At 38.4% G+C, this 21189-nt stretch overlaps 1 protein-coding gene across 4 annotated transcripts in view; it reads right to left on the reverse strand.

The window, feature by feature from the left end:
* The window catches only part of C2CD6 (C2 calcium dependent domain containing 6), a 124691-nt gene that overhangs the window by 54042 nt on the left and 49460 nt on the right, over nt 1–21189 (reverse strand). For all 4 annotated transcript variants that reach the window (XM_070770200.1, XM_070770202.1, XM_070770199.1 and 1 more), the window contains 4 exons: nt 20158–20263; nt 16888–16954; nt 12951–12994; nt 11521–11814 (listed from right to left, as the gene is read on the reverse strand). In XM_070770200.1, the coding sequence (XP_070626301.1) occupies nt 11521–11814; nt 12951–12994; nt 16888–16954; nt 20158–20263 (511 nt within the window). The remainder of the gene's footprint in view (nt 1–11520; nt 11815–12950; nt 12995–16887; nt 16955–20157; nt 20264–21189) is intronic.

Raw genomic sequence — 21189 nt, forward strand, 5'->3', positions numbered from 1 at the left:
AAATATTTGCAAACCATACATCTCTAAAGGGGCTAATAGTCAAACTGTATAAAGAACTTATACAACTCAATAGCAAACAAACAAATAACCAGATTTTTAAAAGGAGCAAAGGAAAATGGTGGGGCAGAAGGACATATGTGCCTCTCCTCCTGAGAAAGCACCAAAACTGCAACTGGCTGTTGAACATTGACAGGAGAATGCTGGAACCCACCAAAAAAAAGATATCTCACATCCAAAGACAAAGAAGAAGCCACAATGAGATGGTAGGAGGGGCACAATCATGATAAAATCAAATCCCATACCCACCAAGTGGGTGGCCCACAAACTAAAGAATAGCAAAAAAGTTCTCTCACTATTTTAAAAGTTCTGAACCCTACGTCAGGCTTCTCAGGCTGGGGATCCAACAAAAAGAACTGGGAATCCCCAGAGAATCTGAACTTAAAGGCCAGCAGGATTTGATTACAGGACTTCCAAAGGACTGGGGAAAAACTGAGACTCCAACCTTGGAGGGCACAAACAAAATGTTGTGTGCACCAAGACCCAGAGGAAAGAACCAGTGACCCCACAGGAGACTGAACCAAAACCTGCTAGTGTTGGAAGGTCTCCTGTACAGGTGTGAATTGGCAGGGGCTCACGCCAGGGACAGTGGCACTGGCAGGAGCAGTCCTGGAAAGTCCCCTTTGGTGTAAGCCCTCTTGGAGGTCACCATTAACCCTACCAGAGAGCCAGTAAACCCCATGGCTGGGTTGCCCCAGGCCAAACAACTAACAAGATTGGCCCTGCCAACCAGAGCAAGACCCAATTTTCCCCACCACCAGTCCCTCCCATTGGGATGCTTACAAAAGCCTCTTAGCCAAAAACCACAATCCCACAGTGGCTAGAACAAAAACCACATTACGGAAAACTTAATCAGGATATTGCTGTTGTTGTTCAGTCGCTCAGTCATGTCCTATTCTTTGTGATCCCATGGACTGCAGCATGCGAGGCTTCCCTGTCCTTCACCATCTCCTGGAGCTTGCTCAAACTCATGTCCATTGAGTCAGTGATGCCATCCAACCATCTCATCCTCTGTCATCCCTTTCTCCTGCCTTCAATCTTGATCCTGCATGAGGGTCTTTTCAGGATGAAAAAGCAGACAGTTATGTCTCAGATGAAGGGAAAAGATAAAATCCTAGAAAAAAACAACTAAATGAAGTAGAAATAGGCAACCTTCCAGAAAAAGAACTGAGAACAATGATAGTGAAGATGATCCAGGATCTCAGGAAAACAATGGAGAAGATGCAAAAAATGTTTACTACAGACCTGCTTTTGAACTGTGGTGTTAGAGAAGACTCTTGAGAGTCCCTTGGACTGCAAGGAGATCCAACCAGTCCATTCTAAAGGAGATGAGTCCTGGGTGTTCATTGGAAGGACTGATGTTGAAACTGAAACTCCAATACTTTGGCCACCTGATGCGAAGAGCTGACTCATTTGAAAAGACCCTGATGCTGGGAAAGATTGAGGGCAGGAGGAGAAAGGGATGACAGAGGATGTGATGGTTGGATGGCATCACCAACTCAATGGACATGGGTTTGGGTGGACCCCAGGAGTTGGTGATGGACAGGGAGGCCTGGTGTGCTGCGGTTCACAAGGTTGCAAAGAAATGGACACAACTGAGCAACTGAACTGAACTGAACTGAACCAGAAGAACTAAAGAACAAACATGGATGAATAATACACAAGAAGGAATAAATGCAGAATAACTGAGGCAGAAGAATGGATAAATGATCTGGAGGACAGAAAGGTGGAAATCACTGCTGTAGAACAGAAAATAGAAAAAAGATTGAAAAGAAATGAAGACAGCCCAAGAGACCTCTGGGACAACATTAAATGCACCAATATTTGCATTATAGGGGTCCCAGAAGGAAAAGAAAGAGAGGACCTGAGAAAATATTTGAAGAGATAATAGCTGAAAACTTCCCTAACATGAGGAAGGACATACTCAACCAAGTACAGAAAGCACAGAGAGTTCTAGGCAGGAAAATTTCAAGGAGGAACACATGGAGACACATAGCAATCAAACTGACAAAAATTAAAGACACAAATAAAAGTATTAAAAGCAACAAGAGAAAAACAACAACATACAAGGAAACTCTCATCAGGTTATCAACTGATTTCTCAACAGAAAACTCAAGCCAGAAGGAAATGACATGATATATTTAAAGTGATGAAAAGGAAGAAACTTACAACCAAGAATACTCTACCCAGCAGGACTCTCATTCAGATTTGAGGGAGAAATCAAAATTTTTCCAGACAAGCAAAAGTTAAGAGAATTCAGTAGCTATTGCCTTTTCTCTCCAAAGCTCCAGATGTGTTTCTAATGAGCAGCCATGTTTAAAAACCACTGGACTATATGATGATCTTTTACTTTTATCCAGTTTGTTTCACTTTTTCTATTTCATATTCAGTGCCCCCATTTCATTTAGTTTGTTTTCCAACTCTCCATCTCTTCTTTTTCTTTTTGATGTTCTTTATCAAGGCTTTATCAAGTGTGTTAGAAAAGCTTTTGCATATATATATATATATATATATATATATATATATAGTGTGTACAATATATATATGTTTTAGAAAACTTATCAACTTTTGTCTAACTAAAATATTTATGACATTTTGATTCCACTTGTTTGGTATGAATAGAATGCTAGATTTGTAATTTAAAAAATTAGATATGCAACAAGCAACAGAGGTTTACTGTGTATCACAGGGAACTATAGTCAGTATCTTGTAATAAGCTATAATGGAAAATAATATGAAAAATAATATATATATGTGTGTGTAATATATATATAATATATATACATATATATAATATATACATGTGTATGTGTATAAAACTGAATCACCTTGCTGTACATCTGAAACATTGCTAGTCAACTATACTTCAATAAAATATACATTAATAAAAAAAATAAAAGGGGGCAAAGGACCTGAATAGACATTCTTTAAAAGAAAACATCCACAGTCAACAGGGAAAGTGCTCCAATTACTAATTTCATGCTCCAATATGAAAAAGTACTCCAATTACTAACCAATTACAAATCATCAAGGAAATGCAAATCAAAACCACAAGATCACCTCATAACTGTTCAGTTCGGTTTAGTTCAGTCGCTCAGTTGTGTCCAACTCTCTGTGACACCATGGACTGCAGCATGCTAGGCCTCCCTGTCCATAACCAATTCCCAGAGTTTACTCAAACTCATGTCCATTGAGTCAGTGGTGCCACCCAACCATCTCATCCTCTGTTGTCCCCTTCTCCTCATGCCTTCAATCTTTCCCAGCATCAGGGTCTTTTCCAAGGAATCAGTTCTTCACATCCGGTGGCCAAAGTATAGGAGTTTCAGCTTCAACATCAGTCCTTCCAATGATTATTCAGGCCTGATTCCCTTTAGGATGGACTGGTTTGATCTCCTTGCAATCCAAGGGACTCTCAGGAGTTTCTCCAACACCACAGTTCAAAAGTATCAATTCTTCAGCGCTCAGCTTTCTTTACAGTCCAACTCTCACATCCATACTAGACCACTGGAAAAACCAAAGCCTTGACTAGATGGACCTTTGTTGGCAAAGTAATGTCTCTGCTTTTTAATATGCTATCTAGGTTGGTCATAACTTTCCTTCCAAGGAGTAAGCATTTTTTAATGTCATAGCTGCAGTCACTGTCTGCAGTGCTTTTGGAGCCCCCCAAAATAAAGTCTGCCACTGTTTCTACTGTTTCCCCATCTATTTGCCATGAAGTGATGGGACCAGATGCCATGATTTTTGTTTTCTGAAAGTTGAGCTTTAAACCAACTTTTTCACTCTCCTCTTTCACTTTCATCAAGAGGCTCTTTAGTTCTTTGCTTTCTGCCATAAGGGTGGTGTCATCTGCATATCTGAGTTTATTGCTATTTCTCCTGGCAATCTTGATTCCAGCTTGTGCTTCCTCCAGCCCAGCGTTTCTCATGATATACTCTCCATATAAGTCAAATAAGCAGGGTGACAATATACAGCCTTGATGTACTCCTTTTCCTATTTGGAACCAGTCTGTTGTTCCATGTCCAGTTCTAACTGTTGCTTCCTGACCTGCATATAGATTTGTGCACATCAGGATCCAGGGACCCCACAGAGACAGAGAGAACTATGTCTGAGCATCTCCTGTGGAGGTGTGGGTCAGCAGTGGACTGCCACAGGGACAGAGGATCTGGGTGCAGCAGATTTGGGTATGGCATAAGCCCTTTTGCAGGAGGTTGCCATTAATCCCACCATAGAGCTACCAGAACTTACACAGGACTGGGAAATAGACTCTTGAAGGGCACAAACAGAACCTTGTGTGCACCAGGACCCAGGAGAAAGGAGCAGTGACCTCACTAGAGACTGACCCAGACTGCCTGTGAGGGTCTAGGAGTCTCCAGTGGAGGCATGGGTTGGTAGTGGCCTGCTGCAGGGTTGGGGGCATTGAGTGTAGCAGGACATGCATGGGCTCTTTCGAAGGAGGTTGCCATTATCTTCATTACCTCCACCATAGTTTCAGTTCAGTTCAGTTCAGTTCAGTTCAGTTGCTTAATCGTGTCCGACTCTTTGCGACCCCATGAATCGCAGCACACCATGCCTCCTTGTCCATCACCAACTCCCAGAGTTCACTCAGACTCACGTCCATCGAGTCAGTGATGCCATCCAGCCATCTCATCCTGTCATCCCCTTCTCCTCCTGCCCCCAATCCCTCCCAGCATCACAGTCTTTTCCAATGAGTCAACTCTTCGCATGAGGTGGCCAAAGTACTGGAGTTGCAGCTTCAGCATCATTCCTTCCAAAAAAAATCCCAGGGCTGATCTCCTTCAGAATGGACTGGTTGGATCTCCTTGCAGTCCAAGGCACTCTCAAGAGTCTTCTCCAACACCACACTTCAAAAGCATCAATTCTTCGGCACTCAGCTTTCTTCACAGTCCAACTCTCACATCCATACATGACCACTGGAAAAACCATAGCCTTGACTAGACGGACCTTTGTTGGCAAAGTGATGTCTCTGCTTTTCAATATGCTATCTAGGTTGGTCATAACTTTCCTTCCAAGGAGTAAGCGTCTTTTAATTTCATGGCTGCAGTCACCATCTGCAGTGATTTTGGAGCCCAAAAAAGTAAAGTCTGACACTGTTTCCACTGTTTCCCCATCTATTTCCCATGAAGTGATGGGAACAGATGCCATGATCTTCATTTTCTGAATGTTGAGCTTTAAGCCAACTTTTTCACTCTCCACTTTCACTTTGATCAAGAGGCTTTTTAGTTCCTCTTCACTTTCTACCATAAGGGTGGTGTCAAAAGCATATCTGAGGTTGTTGATATTTCTCCCGGCAATCTTGATTCCAGCTTGGGCTTCTTCTAGCCCAGCATTTCTCATGATGTACTCTGCATATAAGTTAAATAAGCAGGGTGACAATATACAGCCTTGACGTACTCCTTTTCCTATTTGGAACCAGTCTGTTGTTCCATGTCCAGTTCTAACTGTTGCTTCCTGACCTGCATATAGGTTTCTCAAAAGGCAGGTCAGGTGGTCTGGTATTCCCATCTCTTTCAGAATTTTCCACAGTTTATTGTGATCCACACAGTCAAAGGCTTTGGTATAGTCAATAAAGCAGAAATGGATGTTTTTCTGGAACTCTCTTTCTTTTTTCATGATCCAGCAGATGTTGGCAATTTGATCTCTGGTTCCTCTGCCTTTTCTAAAACCAGCTTGAACAACTGGAAGTTCACGGTTCACGTATTCCTGAAGCCTGGCTTGGAGAATTTTGAGCATTACTTTACTAGCATGTGAGATGAGTGCAATTGTGCAGTAGTTTGAACATTCTTTGCCATTGCCTTTCTTTGGGATTGGAATGAAAACTGACCTTTTCCATTCCTGTGGCCACTGCTGAGTTTTCCAAACTTGCTGGCATATTGAGTGCAGCACTTTCACAGCATCATCTTTCAGGATTTGAAGTAGCTCAACTGGAATTCCATCACCTCCACTAGCTTTGTTCGTAGTGATGATTTCTAAGGCCCACTTGACTTCACATTCCAGGATGTCTGGCTCTAGGTGCGTGATCACACTATGGTGATTATCTGGGTCATGAAGATCTTTTTTGTACAGTTCTTCTGTATATTCTTGCCACCTCTCCTTAATATCTTCTGCTTCTGTTAGGTCCATACCATTTCTGTCCTTTATCGAGCCCACCTTTGCATGAAATATTCCCTTGGTATCTCTGATTTTCTTGAAGAGATCCCTAGTCTTTCCCATTCTGTTGTTTTCCTCTATTTCTTTGCATTGATCGCTGAGGAAGGCTTTCCTATCTCTTCTTGCTATTCTTTGGAACTCTGCATTCAGATGCTTATATCTTTTCACACTGTGGGGCCACCATAGTTTGGCCCCAGGTAAATAGCAGGGAGGGAACACAGCTCCATCCATCAACAGAAAATTGGATTAAAGATTTAATGAGCATGTCCCTGCCCATCAAAACAAGACTCAGTTTCCCCCTCAGTCAGTCTCTCCCATCAGGAATCTTCCATAAGCCTCTTATCCTTCTCCATCAGAGGGCAGACAGACTAAAAACCACAATCATAACTGTTAGACTGTCTCTTATTAAAAAGACAAGAGTTCAGACACTTTTCAAGGAGGTAAAGAAAAGGGATTCCTTTGCAATGTTGCTAAGAATGTAAATTGGTAACAAGTACTATGAAAAACCGGAGAAGGCAATGGCACCCCACTCCAGTACTCTTGCCTGGAAAATCCCATGGACGGAAGAGCCTGGTAGGCTGCAGTCCATGGGGTTGCTCAGAGTTGGACACGACTGAGTGACTTCACTTTCATTTTTCAGTTTCATGCACTGGAGAAGGAAATGGCAATCCATTCCAGTGTTCTTGCCTGGAGAATCCCAGGGACAGCGGAGCCTGGTGGGCTGCCATCTATGGGGTCGCACAGAGTCGGACACGACTGAAGTGACTTAGCAACTATGAAAAACAGTATGGATGTTCCTCAAGAAATTAAAAGTAGAGTTATATGATCCAGCATTCCCACTGCTGGGCATATACCAGAATTTATAACAATATATCAAAGAAATATCTGCACTTTAATGTTCATTGCAGCATTATTCACAATAGCCAAGGTATGGAAACTACCTACATGTCTATAGAAAGATGAATGGGTGAAGATGTGGTATCTATCTCAAAATAATATTATTCAGCTGTGAAAAGTAAGGATATAATGCCACTTGTGACAACATGGATGAAATCTGAAGGCATTATGTTAAGTGAAATAAGTCAGATAGAGAAAAATACTGTAGATCTCATTTGTAGTTAAATCTTAAAAAAAAAAAAAAAAAAAGGCCAAACTGGTAGAAACAGAAAGTAGAATGGTAGTTACCAGCAGCTAGGGGCTAAGGGATAGGGAAATGCTGGTCAAAGGGTTCAAGACAGTAGTTATAAGATGGAAAACGTTCTAGAGTATAGCACATAAGTTCTGCATACAGCATAGTTACTATAGTTATTAACAGTAATATTGCATTTTATACTTGGCATTTGCCAAAAGAGTAAATCTTAAGTTTTCTCACTACACACACATGCAGGTAACTCTGGAAGGTGATGGATATATTAATTAACCTGATGATGATAATTATTTCACAAGGTATCCTTATATCAAATCATCACACTGTATCCACGTTGTGCTGTGCTTAGTTGCTTAGTCATGTCCGAATTTTTGGACCCCTTGGACGGTAACCCACCATCCTCCTCTGTCCATGGGGATTCTCCAGGCAAGAATAATGGAGTGGGTTGCCATGCCCTCTTCCAGGGGATCTTCCCAACACAGGGATCAAACGCAGATCTCCCTCATTGCAGGCAGATTCTTTACCATCTGAGCCACCAGGGAAGCCTGTATACATGTTAAATATATACAATTTTGTTTGTTAATGAAATCTCAGTAAACCTGGAGGAAAACATTCTCATATTTAATGGTGTAATGATGAAAATATTCTAGATCTTCATATAGTGAAATACACATTATCAAAACTCATTGAACTGTCCATATAAAATTGGGTACATTTCATGGTATGTAAATGTTATGGGTTGACTTTGTCTCTAAAAAAGACTTGAGACACAAAGTCCCTCAAAAAAGTTCAAAGTCCCAATAGCTCAGAATGTACCCTTACTTAAAAATAGAGTTATTGCAAATACAATAAATTAAGATGAGGTCCTATCGAAATAGGCTGGAACCTTAATTGAACATTTCTGATATCTTCATAAAAGAGAGACACACACAAGGAGAAGATGACCATGTGATGACAGAGGCAGAGTGGCAGTATATGGTTATAAGCCAAGGAATACTAAAGATTACTGGCCAATACCAGAAGCTAGAAGCACCAAGGAAGCATTCTCCCCTACAGGGTTCAGAGAGAGCCAGACCTTGCTGACACCTTTGTTTCAAACTTGTAGTCTCCGTAACTGTGGGACAATAAATTTCTGTTGTTTTAAGCTACCTGTTTGTGGATCATGACAAACTGTGCAAAGCCCTTAGAGAGATGGGAATACCAGACCATCTTACCTGTCTCCCTGAGAAAACTGTATGCGGGTCAGAAAACAACAGTTAGAACACTGTATGGAACAACTGACTGGCTCAAGATCAGGAAAGGAGTTATGACAGGGTTGTCTGCTGTCACCCTATTTGTTTAACCTATATGTTTAGTGCATCATGAGAAATGCCGGGCTGGATGAGTTACAAGTTGGAATCAAGACAGGTGGGAGAAACAACAACCTCAGATATGCAGATGATACCACTCTAATCACTAGTACTACTCTGGCAGCAAAGGAAGAGGAAGAGGAACTAAAGAACCTCTTAATTAGGGTGAAGGAGGAGAGTGAAAGAGCCGGCTTAAGACTAAATATTAAAAAAAAACTAAGATCATGGCATCTGGCCCCATTACTTCATGGCAAATTGGGGTGGGGGAGGGTGGAAGTAGTGACAGATTTCCTCTTCTTGGGCTCCAAAATCACTGTGGACAGTGATTGCAATCATGAAATCAGAAGACGGCTGCTTCTTGGCAGGAAAGATATGACAAACCTAGACAGTGTACTGAAAAGCAGAGACATTACTCTGCTGACAAAGGTCTGTTTAGTGAAGGCTATGGTCTTCACAGTGGTCATGTACGGTTGTGAGAGCTGGACTGTAAAGAAGGCAGAATGACAAAGAACTGATGCCTTTGGACTGTGGTGCTGGAGAAGACTCCTGAAAGTCCCCTGGACAGCAAGATCAAACCAGTCAATCTTAAGGGAGATCAACCCTGAATATTCACTGGAAGGATGCTGAAGCTCCAGTATTTTGGTCATCTGAGGCAAACAGACTCATTGGAAAAGTCCCTGATGCTGGGAAAGATTGAGGACAGAAGGAGAAGAGGGTATCAAGGGATGAGATGGCTGGACGGCATCACTGATGCAATGAATGTGAACTTGAGCAAACTCCAGGAGATGGTGAGGGACAGGAAGGCCTGGCATGCTGCAGTCCATGAGGCTGCAAAGAGTTGGACGTGACTGCGCGACTGAACAACAACAACAACAGCATCCCTAGGAAAATAAGAGAAATTAATAAGGTATAATTAGTAAAATCATAATTAGGAAATTATTATAGTAATACCTCAATAAAGTTTATAGAAAACAAAAGAAAAAGAGAGAAAAGTACCATAAGATTTCACATTGATAAAATTAATAGTCCAAGAGTATCAACATGTTATTCAGAAAATATCTATAGGAAAACTTACACTGTAAACATGTAAACAAGTGTAAACATGTATAATATCATATAAGAAACAAATTGCCAGTCCAGGTTCGATACAGGATCCTTGGGGTTGGTGCACTGGGATGACCCGGAGGGATGGTACGGGGAGGAAGGTGGGAGGGGGGTTCAGGATGGGGAACATGTGTATGCCCGTGGCGGATTGATGCTGATGTGTGGCAGAACCAATACAGTATTGTAAATTAATTAGCCTCCAATTAAAATAAATAAATTTAAAATTTTAAAAACAGGAAAATTCTTAAAGAGACAGGAACACCAGACTGTCTTACCTGCCTCCTGAGAAATCTGTATGCAGGTCAAGAAGCAACAGTTAGAACTGAACATGGAACAGCAGACTGGCTCCAAATTGAGAAAGGAGTACATCAAGGCTGTATATTGTCACCCTGCTTATTTAACTTCTATGCAGAGTACATCATGTGAAATGCCAGGCTGGATGAAGCACAAACTGGAATCAAGATTGCTGGGAGAAATAGCAATAACCTCAAATATGCAGATGACACCACCCTCATGTCAGAAAGCGAAGAAGAACTAAAGAGCTTCTTGATGAAAGGGAAAAAGGAGAGTGAAAAAGCTGGCTTAAAACTCAACATTCAAAAAACAAAGATCATGGCATCCGGTCCCATCAATTCAAGACAAATGGATGAGAAAACAATAGAAACAGTGACAGACTTTATTTTCCTGGGCTTCAAAATCACTGCAGATGGTGACTGCAGCCATGAAATTAAAAGATGTTTGCTCCTTGGAAGAAAAGCTATGATCAACTTAGACAGAATATTAAAAAGCAGAGACATTACTTTACTGACAAAGGTCTGTCTAGTCAAAGCTATGGATTTTCCAGTAGTCACATATGGATGTGAAAGTCAGACCCATAAAGAATGCTAAGTGCCAAAGAATTGATGCTTTTGAACTGTGGTGTTAGAGAAGACTCTTGAGACTCCCTTGGACAACAAGGAGATCCAACCAGTCCATCCTAAAGGAAATCAGTCCTGAATATTCATTGGAAGAACTGATGCTGAAGCTGAAGCTCCAATTCTTTGGCCACCTGATGTGAAGAACTGACTTACTGGAAAAGACCCTGATTCTGAGAAAGATTGAAGGAAGGAGGAGAAGGGGATGACAGAGGATGAGATGGTTGGATGGCATCACCGACTTGATGGACATGAGTCTGAGCAAGCTCCGGGAGTTGGTGATGGACAGGGAAGCCTGGCATGATACAGTCCATGGGGTCGCAAAGAGTCAGACACAACCGAGCAACTGAACTGAACTGAACTGAACTGATGAGGTTGGTTTATATTACTGGTTTCTCACATCAGTTTTCCTTCAGGGGCTTTTTCTCCTTTACTTGATGATTCTAAGTATGGTAGGAATATTTAATATACTTAGACACACTTCTACTTGGAGACATCTGAATGCATTTCCAATTTATTTGTATTTAATTTTTATTAATGAATTTTTGTTTTTCCTAGTCTTATACTTCTAATATGATGGCAGATACCTTTATTCAAAGTCTTTCTTTGCATCCCTGCCTTGAAAGCTACCTTTTGATTTTGAATCTGGGGAAACTAAGCTTGTGTTCTTCTTTCAAGCTAAGCTTAGACTTTTGCTTTGCCACTGAATTTCTGTTGGAGATAAATCCAAGTTCCTCCTTTTTATTCTACTTGGATTCATATGGATATTTTTCAACTTTACCTCTGATGGATGTAAGTCAGTTTTCAAAAGGCTTGGGTATCTATCTTTTAATTTTTCTTCTGGTAGAAAGAAGAGATTTTTCATTTTTTTCACTGGCATGGCTTCTTGCTGGTGTTCCTCTAAAGGTGGTATTTGGTTCTCTTCTGTTATTGACAGCCTAGGAATAGTGGACAATGGAGTATCTGTTTCCTTTGATGGCATGTCAGTTTTAGGAGCAACAACACTTGAATCATCTTTACTTGACTGGTTCAAAGTTGGTAGACTTAGGCCTTTCTTATCATCATTATCCAGTAACTAGAAAATATATCAATAAGACAGCTACCAATTAATCATTGCCAATTAAATTCTTTAAAACAAACTAAACTGGATTTAAAATCATTTGTACTTCTATCCTTTATCATAAAAGTTACCATCAATATTTGTAAATTATTACATTCCTTAAGAGTTGAGAAATTCTCTACTTGCCTGCGCCATGGACTACAGAGATTATCCATAAAAATGATCATACTGCATTATAAAGCAGTAGTTCTCATATATTCATATTTTATAAATCAGCAACATCTCAAAGAAGGAAAATAGAGGTGTCTGATATTTTACTGTTACTATACTATCACCAATATATCATAACAAAAGAAATATTAATAGCAAAATAATACAAAGAACAGTATCATAAAAACACAATTATATAATAAAAGAAATTTTAATAGTAAAATATTACAAGTAATAGTATCATAAAAGAAAGGATAAAAGTCTGTTAAGTAAATTAGGTGTATGAAAAGTTCCCTATATTGCCTTTTTTGTCTCTTCTTGGACTATGGAAAACAGTGTATATTGACTCTTCAACTAGTATTTGGGGACCCAGTGACCCAAGAATAGATAGAAATCATTAAATCCTATTTGTCAAGTAGTACAAAAGAACCTTTTATATTTTATTGATTTCCATAGGGGTCCACTGGCTTTTGGAATTGATACTTTATGTAAAATTAGCTAAAAAGTAAATAATATTATGTGAAATATATTATAAAATATAGACAACTATTATGGAGATTGCATATTACAGAGAGTATATAGTTACAGAGGAAAAGTACAGAATATAGTTAGGTCTGTGGCATCCATATCTGAGATGTAGAACTTCATGATTTTTTTTTAACTTGTTTCCCCCACTTTGGTTCGTAAACACCTTTTGTCCCCTATAGTCATATATACTTTAAAATGTTACAATTTAATGCTGAAACTTCCCCTTTAACAGTATAATTTAACTTAAATGAATCACGTAACTGTACAAATATTGCTTATCAGAAATAACCATGAAGACCTAAATAACTTCTTGAGTGCTTTTTTCCTTCCATCTATAAATATTTTCTGTTTACAAATATTTCACCCCTTTATAAAACAGTAACTATTAGAGGTTCTCTTTCAAGTTTCCTTACCTCACTTGGAATAGTCTCAGCTTCCTCCTTTATAAGAGAGATACCTGTTAAGAAATTTATAGAAGTATTTTATTATATATAAAATAATAAACATTATGCATTAATAAAATATCATTACAATTTTTCTCACCAAGAATAAGTGCAATTTAAATCAAAGCAGCTATTCAAACATAGACACTACATAGTTATAAAAACAGGCTGATGAATCTCTAGGAAGATGGAGGAGTAAATGAATAAGTATAAAGTGAAAAAGTATAATATGATAACACTTCAGATACATCAATATAAGACACTGAAACAGGCATATAATATTGGTTGTTCAGTCACTCAGTCATGTCCAGTGATTTGCAAACCCATGGACTGCAGCCTGCCAGGCTTCCCAGTCCTTCACCATCTCTCATATATTGACTCTTCAACTGGTATTTGGTCATCTCCCTTATGACCAACCTAGACAGCATATTCAAAAGCAGAGACATTACTTTGCCAACAAAGGTTCATCTAGTCAAGGCTATGGTTTTTCCTGTGGTCATGTATGGATGTGAGATTTGGACTGTGAAGAAGGCTGAGTGCCGAAGAATTGATGCTTTTGAACTGTGGTGTTGGAGAAGACTCTTGAGAGTCCCTTGGACTGCAAGGAGATCCAACCAGTCCATTCTGAAGGAGATCAGCCCTGGGATTTCTTTGGAGGGAATGATGCTTAAGCTGCAACTCCAGTACTTTGGCCACCTCATGCGAAGAGTTGACTCATTGGAAAAGACTGTGATGCTGGGAGGGATTGGGGGCAGGAGGAGAAGGGGACGACAGAGGATGAGATGGCTGGATGGCATCATTGACTCAATGGACGTGAGTCTGAGTGAACTCCGGGAGTTGATGATGGACAAGGAGCCTGGCGTGCTGCGATTCATGGGGTCACAGAGAGTCGGACACGACTGAGCGATTGATCTGATCTGATCCTTTAATATTGATTGGTTTGATCTCCTTGAGAAACGACACCATAATTCAAAGTCGGAGAAGCCTTTTCTCTGACACCACAGTTCAAAAGCATCAATTCTTTTGGTGCTCAGCCTTTTTTATGGTCCAACTCTCACATCCATACGTGACTACTGGAAAATACATAGCTTTGACTAGATGGATCTTTGTCAGTAAAATAATATCTCTGCTATTTAGTATGCTATCTAGGTATGTTATAGCTTTTCTTCCAAGGAGCAAGCGTCTTTTAATTTCATGGCTGCAGTCACCATCTGCAGTGATTTTGGAGCCCAAGAAAATAAAGTCTCTCATTCTTTCCGTTGTTTCCCCATCCATTTGCCATGAAGTGATGGGACCAGATGCCATGATCTTTGTTTTTTGAATGTTCGGTTTTAAGTCAGCTTTTTCACTCTCCTCTTTCACTTTCATCAAGAGGCTCTTTAGTTCTTTGCTTTCTGCCATGAGGGTGATGTCATCTGCACATCTGTCATCTGCACTAACTGTTGCTTCTTGACCTGCATACAGGTTTCTCAGGAGGCAGGTAAGGTGGTCTGTTATTCCCATCTCTTGAATAATTTTCCACAGTTTGTTGTGATCCACACAGTCAAAGGCTTTAGCGTAGTCAAGGAAGCAGAAGTAGATATTTTCCTGAAATTCTCTTGTTTTTCTATGATCCAATGGATGTTGGCAATTTGATCTCTAGTTCTTCTGCCTTTTCTAAATCCAGCTTGAACATCTGAAAGTTCTCGGTTCACATACTGTTGAAGACTAGCTTGGAGAATTTTGAGCATTACTTTGCTACCATGTGAAATGAGTATAATTGTGCGGTAGTATAAACATTCTTTTGGATTGCCTTTCTTTGGGATTGGAATGAAAACTGAGTATATCTTGGTAAAAATCAAGAGGAAATAAAATAAATCCCAGATGGTCAGTGATAAGGTTGGTTTGGAAAAAGAGATTAGAATAAGGCTGTATATAACCAAAAAACTAAGACCTCTCAACAGAGGCTAACTGAAGCACTTACAAAATCTTCCTGAAAGTGAAAGTGAAGTCGCTCAGTTGTGTCCGACTCTTTGCGACCCCATGGACTGTAGCCTACAACGCTCCTCTGTCCATGGGATTTTCCAGGCAAGAGTACTGGAGTGGGTTGTCATTTCCTTCTCCAGAGGATCTTCCCAACCCAGGGATCGAACCTGGGTCTCCACATTGTAGGCAGATGCTTTACCATCTGAGCCACCAGGGAAGAAATATATTGGCCTTCCCTGGTGACTCAGTCAGTAAAGAGTCTACCTGCAATGCGGGAGACCCAGATTCAATTCCTGGGTTGGGAAGATCCCCTGGAGAAGGAAATGGCAACCCGCTCCAGTATTCTTGCCTAGAGAATTCCATGGACATGGGGAGCTTGGTGGATTACAGTCTATGGGGTCACAAAGAGTCGGACACGACTGAGTGACTAACACTTTCACTTTAGAAATATAAACAATACGTATTTAGCAAAGAAAAAAAGTCTAAAAGGGGAAAGGGATTAAATACAGAGATAAAATGGAATGCCTAAGTCTAATAAAAACAGAATTTATTAAGGTCACTATTAGCTGCATGACTACTGTCAGATCATTTTTCTGAGCCTTGGTTTTCTCACAAGTAAATCAGATTAGAGACAGTTTATCTTATAGGAATGGTACAAGTATACAAACGTGTGCAGCAATGTGGCTAAAAGCTTGAGCTCTTGGATCAAACAGACAAGGTTCAAATTAATGGCTATGTGACCTCTCACTGACTTGATCCTCAGTTTTCTCATCTGTGAAAATGTGGATAAATAATAATAGCATCCTCAGTTGACTGCTGTGAGGACGGATTTATATAATCCAAGTAACATGCCTGGAACATAGTGATCAGTAAATCACTTAGCTGTAACTACAGGAAGCTATTGGAATGCCAAAAGGAAAGAAGTCACCAGAGGATCCAATGGGATCTGAAATAAACTCCTAGGATAATTGAAAAAAATTAAGGAAAAATAAAGCTAGCAACCACTAGTGAGTGAGAAAGGTTTACCTCCAATATTCAACAGTGGTATTAAAGAGGGAAGCTGTGATTCTGCTACAACCTAAAACTTGAATGTTTCAGTTAAAGGGCAGATTAGAGATGAAATAGCTCTGCTAGGCTGGTTGATCCTCAGAGGTTAGGAAATGAATATACCAAAGGCTGAGGTAGCTGGAGAAGTAGAATTAGATAAATAACCTGTGGCAAAAACTTATAACAATAAATCATTAATCCATATCAGCAGAATCCAAGATTTTGAAGATAGAGTATTATGCATCTATTTTAATTTACTAAGTGAATCTTTTAATAGATTTTTCTTAAAGCTGCATGAACAGTATCTTTTATTAATTAAATATGTTACTGATAATTTGTAGAGAAGGAAATGGCAATCTACTCCAGTGTTCTTGCTTAGAGAATCCCATGGACAGAGAAGCCTGGTGGGCTGCAGTCCATGGGGTCCCACAGGGTCGGGCACGACTGAAGCGACTTAGCATGCACACATGCACTGATAATTTGTATGAAGTTCTCAGATTTAATGCTAACTTTATTTCCTGTTCAACTTTTTCCCTTTTCCCTTTCTCTTACACACACATACACACCCTCCACATAAAAGAAATCAATAGGTCTACAGTTAACAATGTTTAACAACATACCTTTTCATAGACTATAGATAAGATTTAACTTTTTTCTTGTCCTTAAAGGAGGAAAGGAGTATCAAAAATAAAAATAGTTCTTTATTGGGTCTAATTCTTTTCTTTGGAGTGTTACAAAATAAATACTATATACCAAGACTATAATGAAATGTATTTTTATTCCCTAAGAAAAAATGAAATCTACTTAAAGCAGGTTACTGGTTTGCTTTTTGTAATATAACCACCCTGTTTTAATTATCTTAATAATAAATACAAAAGTAAGTTAGTTATATAACCTGATGTTACAGTATCTGTAGGTCTCTCTTCCAATTGGCTTTCTGGTATCTCATTGATATTACTTTCCTAGAAGGAAAAAATGAAAAGAAAACATATTGGAGAAATGTTTAAAGAGCTAAAACACTTTTCTCTGCCTTCATAACTTCTTTTAACACTTTAAAAAAATTATAGAAGACAAGAAGAATACGGGTTTGTGAGAAAACCAAAATTTGTGAGAAATAGTACTAACACCCTGGCTAGGAGCTGATGTTCCAGGGAGAGAAGATCCAAGAATTGATAGGGTTTCTGAATGCTGAATGCATGAGAGAAAAAGATTACAAGACAAATGACATAATGTTTAATTTCAGGGGTTGTAAGAGGATATCCCCAGGAAACAGATCAGTTGTTTACTGGAATTTATAGTCTATCAACTGCAAAGTGATATGGACTTTAAAAAATTTTAAGAATTATAAGGTGGGGTGACCACTGGCTCTAATAAAATACTGACTTTTCAATGACAACCCAAAGTCCAAAGTCCCTTAACCAAAAAGTCTCCCAATTTCCCTAAAATACAAATTCTGTATTAGCAAATGCTAACTGATTCATCTTATCATAGCACAATCCTGCCCAATTATCTCAGAGGCTTTGAAAAACATGAATATGTTTTTTTAAATATGTTTTATTACCATTTAAAGGCTGTGATTTTAGTTAACATTTTATTTATTCACTGAAATCCCCATGAATCCTTTACAGCCAGATCAAAATGTATATATTAGATTGTACTTCTAAATATTAAGCCTTACTTATCTATCTGATAAGGGTCTAGTATCCAAAATATATAATAACACTTACAACTCAACAATAAAAATACAAATAGCTAAATTAAAAAAATAACCAAAGATATAAATAAAAATTTATTCAGAGAAGATATATAAATGGCCAGTATTCACATGAAAAGTTGTCCTCATCATGGGTCAATAAAGCAATGCAAATGAAAACTACAATGAGATACTACTTCAAACCCACCAGGATGGCTATAATTAAATTTTTTTAAAAAAACAACAAGTTTTGTAGAAAACATGGACCCTCATACATTGCTGGTTAAATGTAAAATTATGCAGCTGCTGTGGAAAAGTTTGTCAGTTTCTGAAAAAGTTACACAGAATTATGATACAATTTAGCAATTGCACTAAGTATATACACAAAAGAATTAAAAACATACATTTACACAAAAAGCTGCACATGACTGTTCATAGCAGCATTATACATAATAGCTAAAAAGTGAAAACAACCGAATGTCCATTAACTAATGAGTGGATAAAAAATGAGGTATATCCATACAATGAGATATTTGGCAATGAAATGAAGTACTGATACATGCTACAATAGGGATAAACCTTGAAAACACTATACTAAGTGAAAGAAGTAAGTCACAAAGGACCATATATTGTATGATTCCATTTGTATGAAATATCTACAACAAGCAAATCTATAGAGACATAAAGTAGATTAGTTATTGTTTAGGGCTTGTGGGGCATGCAGGGTTTGGAGGTTATAGGCCAAGAGGTTTGGGGTTTCTTTTATGGGTAATGGTAATATTCTCAAATTTATTACAACAATGGATGCACAACTGTATGAATATACCTAGTGTCACTGAATGGTACTCTTAAATGGGTGAATGGTATAGTATCTGAATTATACCTCAACAAAGCTGTTAAAAACTAAACCTTATAAGTAATCAATATTTACTGAATGTCACATTATCAGAATATGAAAGTACAGAAACTATGCTCAAAATCCTTTAAGCTAGGCTGCAGCAGTGTGTGAACTAAGTTCCAGATGTAAAAGCTGGATCCAGAGATCAAATTGCCAACATACACTGGATCATAGAAAAAATAAGAGAATTCTAAAGAAAAACATCTGCTCCATTGACTGTGCTAAAGCCTGTGACTGTGTGGATTACAACAAACTGTGGAATATTCTTAAAGAGATGGGAATACCAGACCACCTGACTTGCCTCTTGAGAAATTTGTATGCAGGTCAGGAAGCAACAGTTAGAACTGGACATGGAACAGACTGGTTCCAAACAGGAAAAGGAGTACGTCAAGGCTGTATATTGTCACCCTGCTTATTTAACTTATATGCAGAGTACATCATGTGAAATGCTAGGCTGGATGAAGCACAAGGTGGAATCAAGATTGCCAGGAAAAATATCAATAATCTCAGATATGCAGATGATACCACTCTTATGGCAGAAAGTGACAAGGAACTAAAGAAAGAGCCTGTTGATGAAAGTGAGAGAGGAGAGTGAAAAAGCTGGCTTAAAACTCAACATTCAAAAAACAAAGATCATGGCATCCAGTCCCATCACTTCATGGCAAATGGATGGAGATACAATGGAAACAGTGAGAGATTTTATTTTCTTGGGCTCCAAAATCACTGCAGATGGTGACTGCAGCCATGACATTAAAAGACATTTGCTCCTTGGAAGAAAAGCTATATCTACATCTAGACAGCATATTAAAAAGCATATTAAAAAAGCAGAGACATTACTTTGCCAACCAAGGTCTGTATAGTCAAAGCTATGGTTTTTTCCAGTAGTCATGTATGGGTGTGAGAGCTGGACCACAAAGAAAGCTGAGTACCAAAGAAGTGATGCTTTTGAACTGTGGTGTTGGAGAAGACTCCTGAGAGTCCCTTGGAGACTCTCAGCAAGGAGATCAAATCAGTCAATCCTAAAAGAAATCAACCCTGAATATTCATTGGAAGGATTGATGCTGAAGCTGAAGCTACAACACTTTGGCCACCTCATGCAAAGAGCCCACTCATTGGAAAAGATCTTGATGCTGGGAAAGATTGAGGGCAGGAGGAGAAGAATTGGAAGAATTAATTGGAGAAGAATTACTTTACAATATTGTGATGGTTTTGCCAAATCACAAATCAATATGAATCAGCCTTGGTATACTTGTGTCCCCGCCATCCTGAACTCACTTCCTCCCTCCCTCCCTACACTATCCCTCGACGTTGTCACAGAGCACTGGCTTTGGGTGCCCTGCTTCATGCACTAGTTATCTGCTTTACATATAGTAATGTATGTGTCTCAATGTTCTTCCATCAAGTCATCTCACCCTCTCCTCCTCCCACTGATTCCAAAGTCTGTTCTTTCCATCTGTGAGTACAAGGCAGCAAAGGAGACACAGACATAAAGAACAGGCTTTTGACCATTATTTTTAGCTATCATAATTTTAAAATAAAAATCTATATAGGAAACAATGTATTATGTTAATTACCTTAGGTTCTTTATGTTCTAATCCTGGGGTAAGAAGTCCTTCTAAATAGCTAGCTTTTTCTGCCCATGTACTTAGATGTCTATATTCTTTTTTCATTTTTTCCAGCCTAAAGAAAGAAATCAGTCACAGACTTAAAAAGTGACAGAAGAATATATATGGTATGAATCAAAGAACAACATATACAGTATGATACATTTATATAAAGTTCTTAAAGAAAAAATCAACAATATATTGCTTAAGGACACAAAGGAAAAAGAATGATTACAGTAAAATTCAGAGTAGTAGTTTCCTGGAGAGGGATGTAATCTTATAAGGGTACATAAAACACATTATAATATTGGTAATGTTGTATTTCTTAACCCTATATTGTAAATATCTAGCCAATGGTCTTATTATTTTTAAGTTATATACACATATATTTTAGAAATTATTCTATATATATTGGTTTCATTATGTAAACAATATATACATATTTTTTAAATTATTCAGTACATATATATCTTCAGTAATAAAATAAAAAAGAGAAGAATTTTGTTTCTAATCCAAGAAATTTCAAAATATTTTCATAATCTAAATATATAATTGACAAGAATTAAATAGAAAAGAGGAAATGTTTCTCAATTTATTTCATGAGGACACTGATCTTGATAATAAAGCATAACAAGGACATTACAAAAAAGGAAAATTAGTTTAATCTCACTCACAAATATAGATGCAAATCTTACAAATAAAATACAATTTTAGTACAAAAAAATCTAGTGGTATAAGGAAAAGATAATATACTATGAACAAGTTGGCTTTATTCCAGGAATATAGGGCTATTTTGACATTAACAATAAAACATATAATTTACATACAATTTAGCTGATTGAAAGAGAAAAATAATTTGGCAAAATCCCATGGCCATTTATGATTAAAATAAAAAAACTCACAGAAAACGAGGAAGAGAAGGAAATAATTTATTTGGTATAAAACATCAGCAAAAAAAAACTACATAATGTGTTTGGCTTTCTAATGCTATGAGCTTTGCCA

The sequence above is a fragment of the Bos indicus genome, chromosome 2 (genome assembly GCF_029378745.1).
Source record: "Bos indicus isolate NIAB-ARS_2022 breed Sahiwal x Tharparkar chromosome 2, NIAB-ARS_B.indTharparkar_mat_pri_1.0, whole genome shotgun sequence".
Classification (NCBI taxonomy): domain Eukaryota; kingdom Metazoa; phylum Chordata; class Mammalia; order Artiodactyla; family Bovidae; genus Bos; species Bos indicus.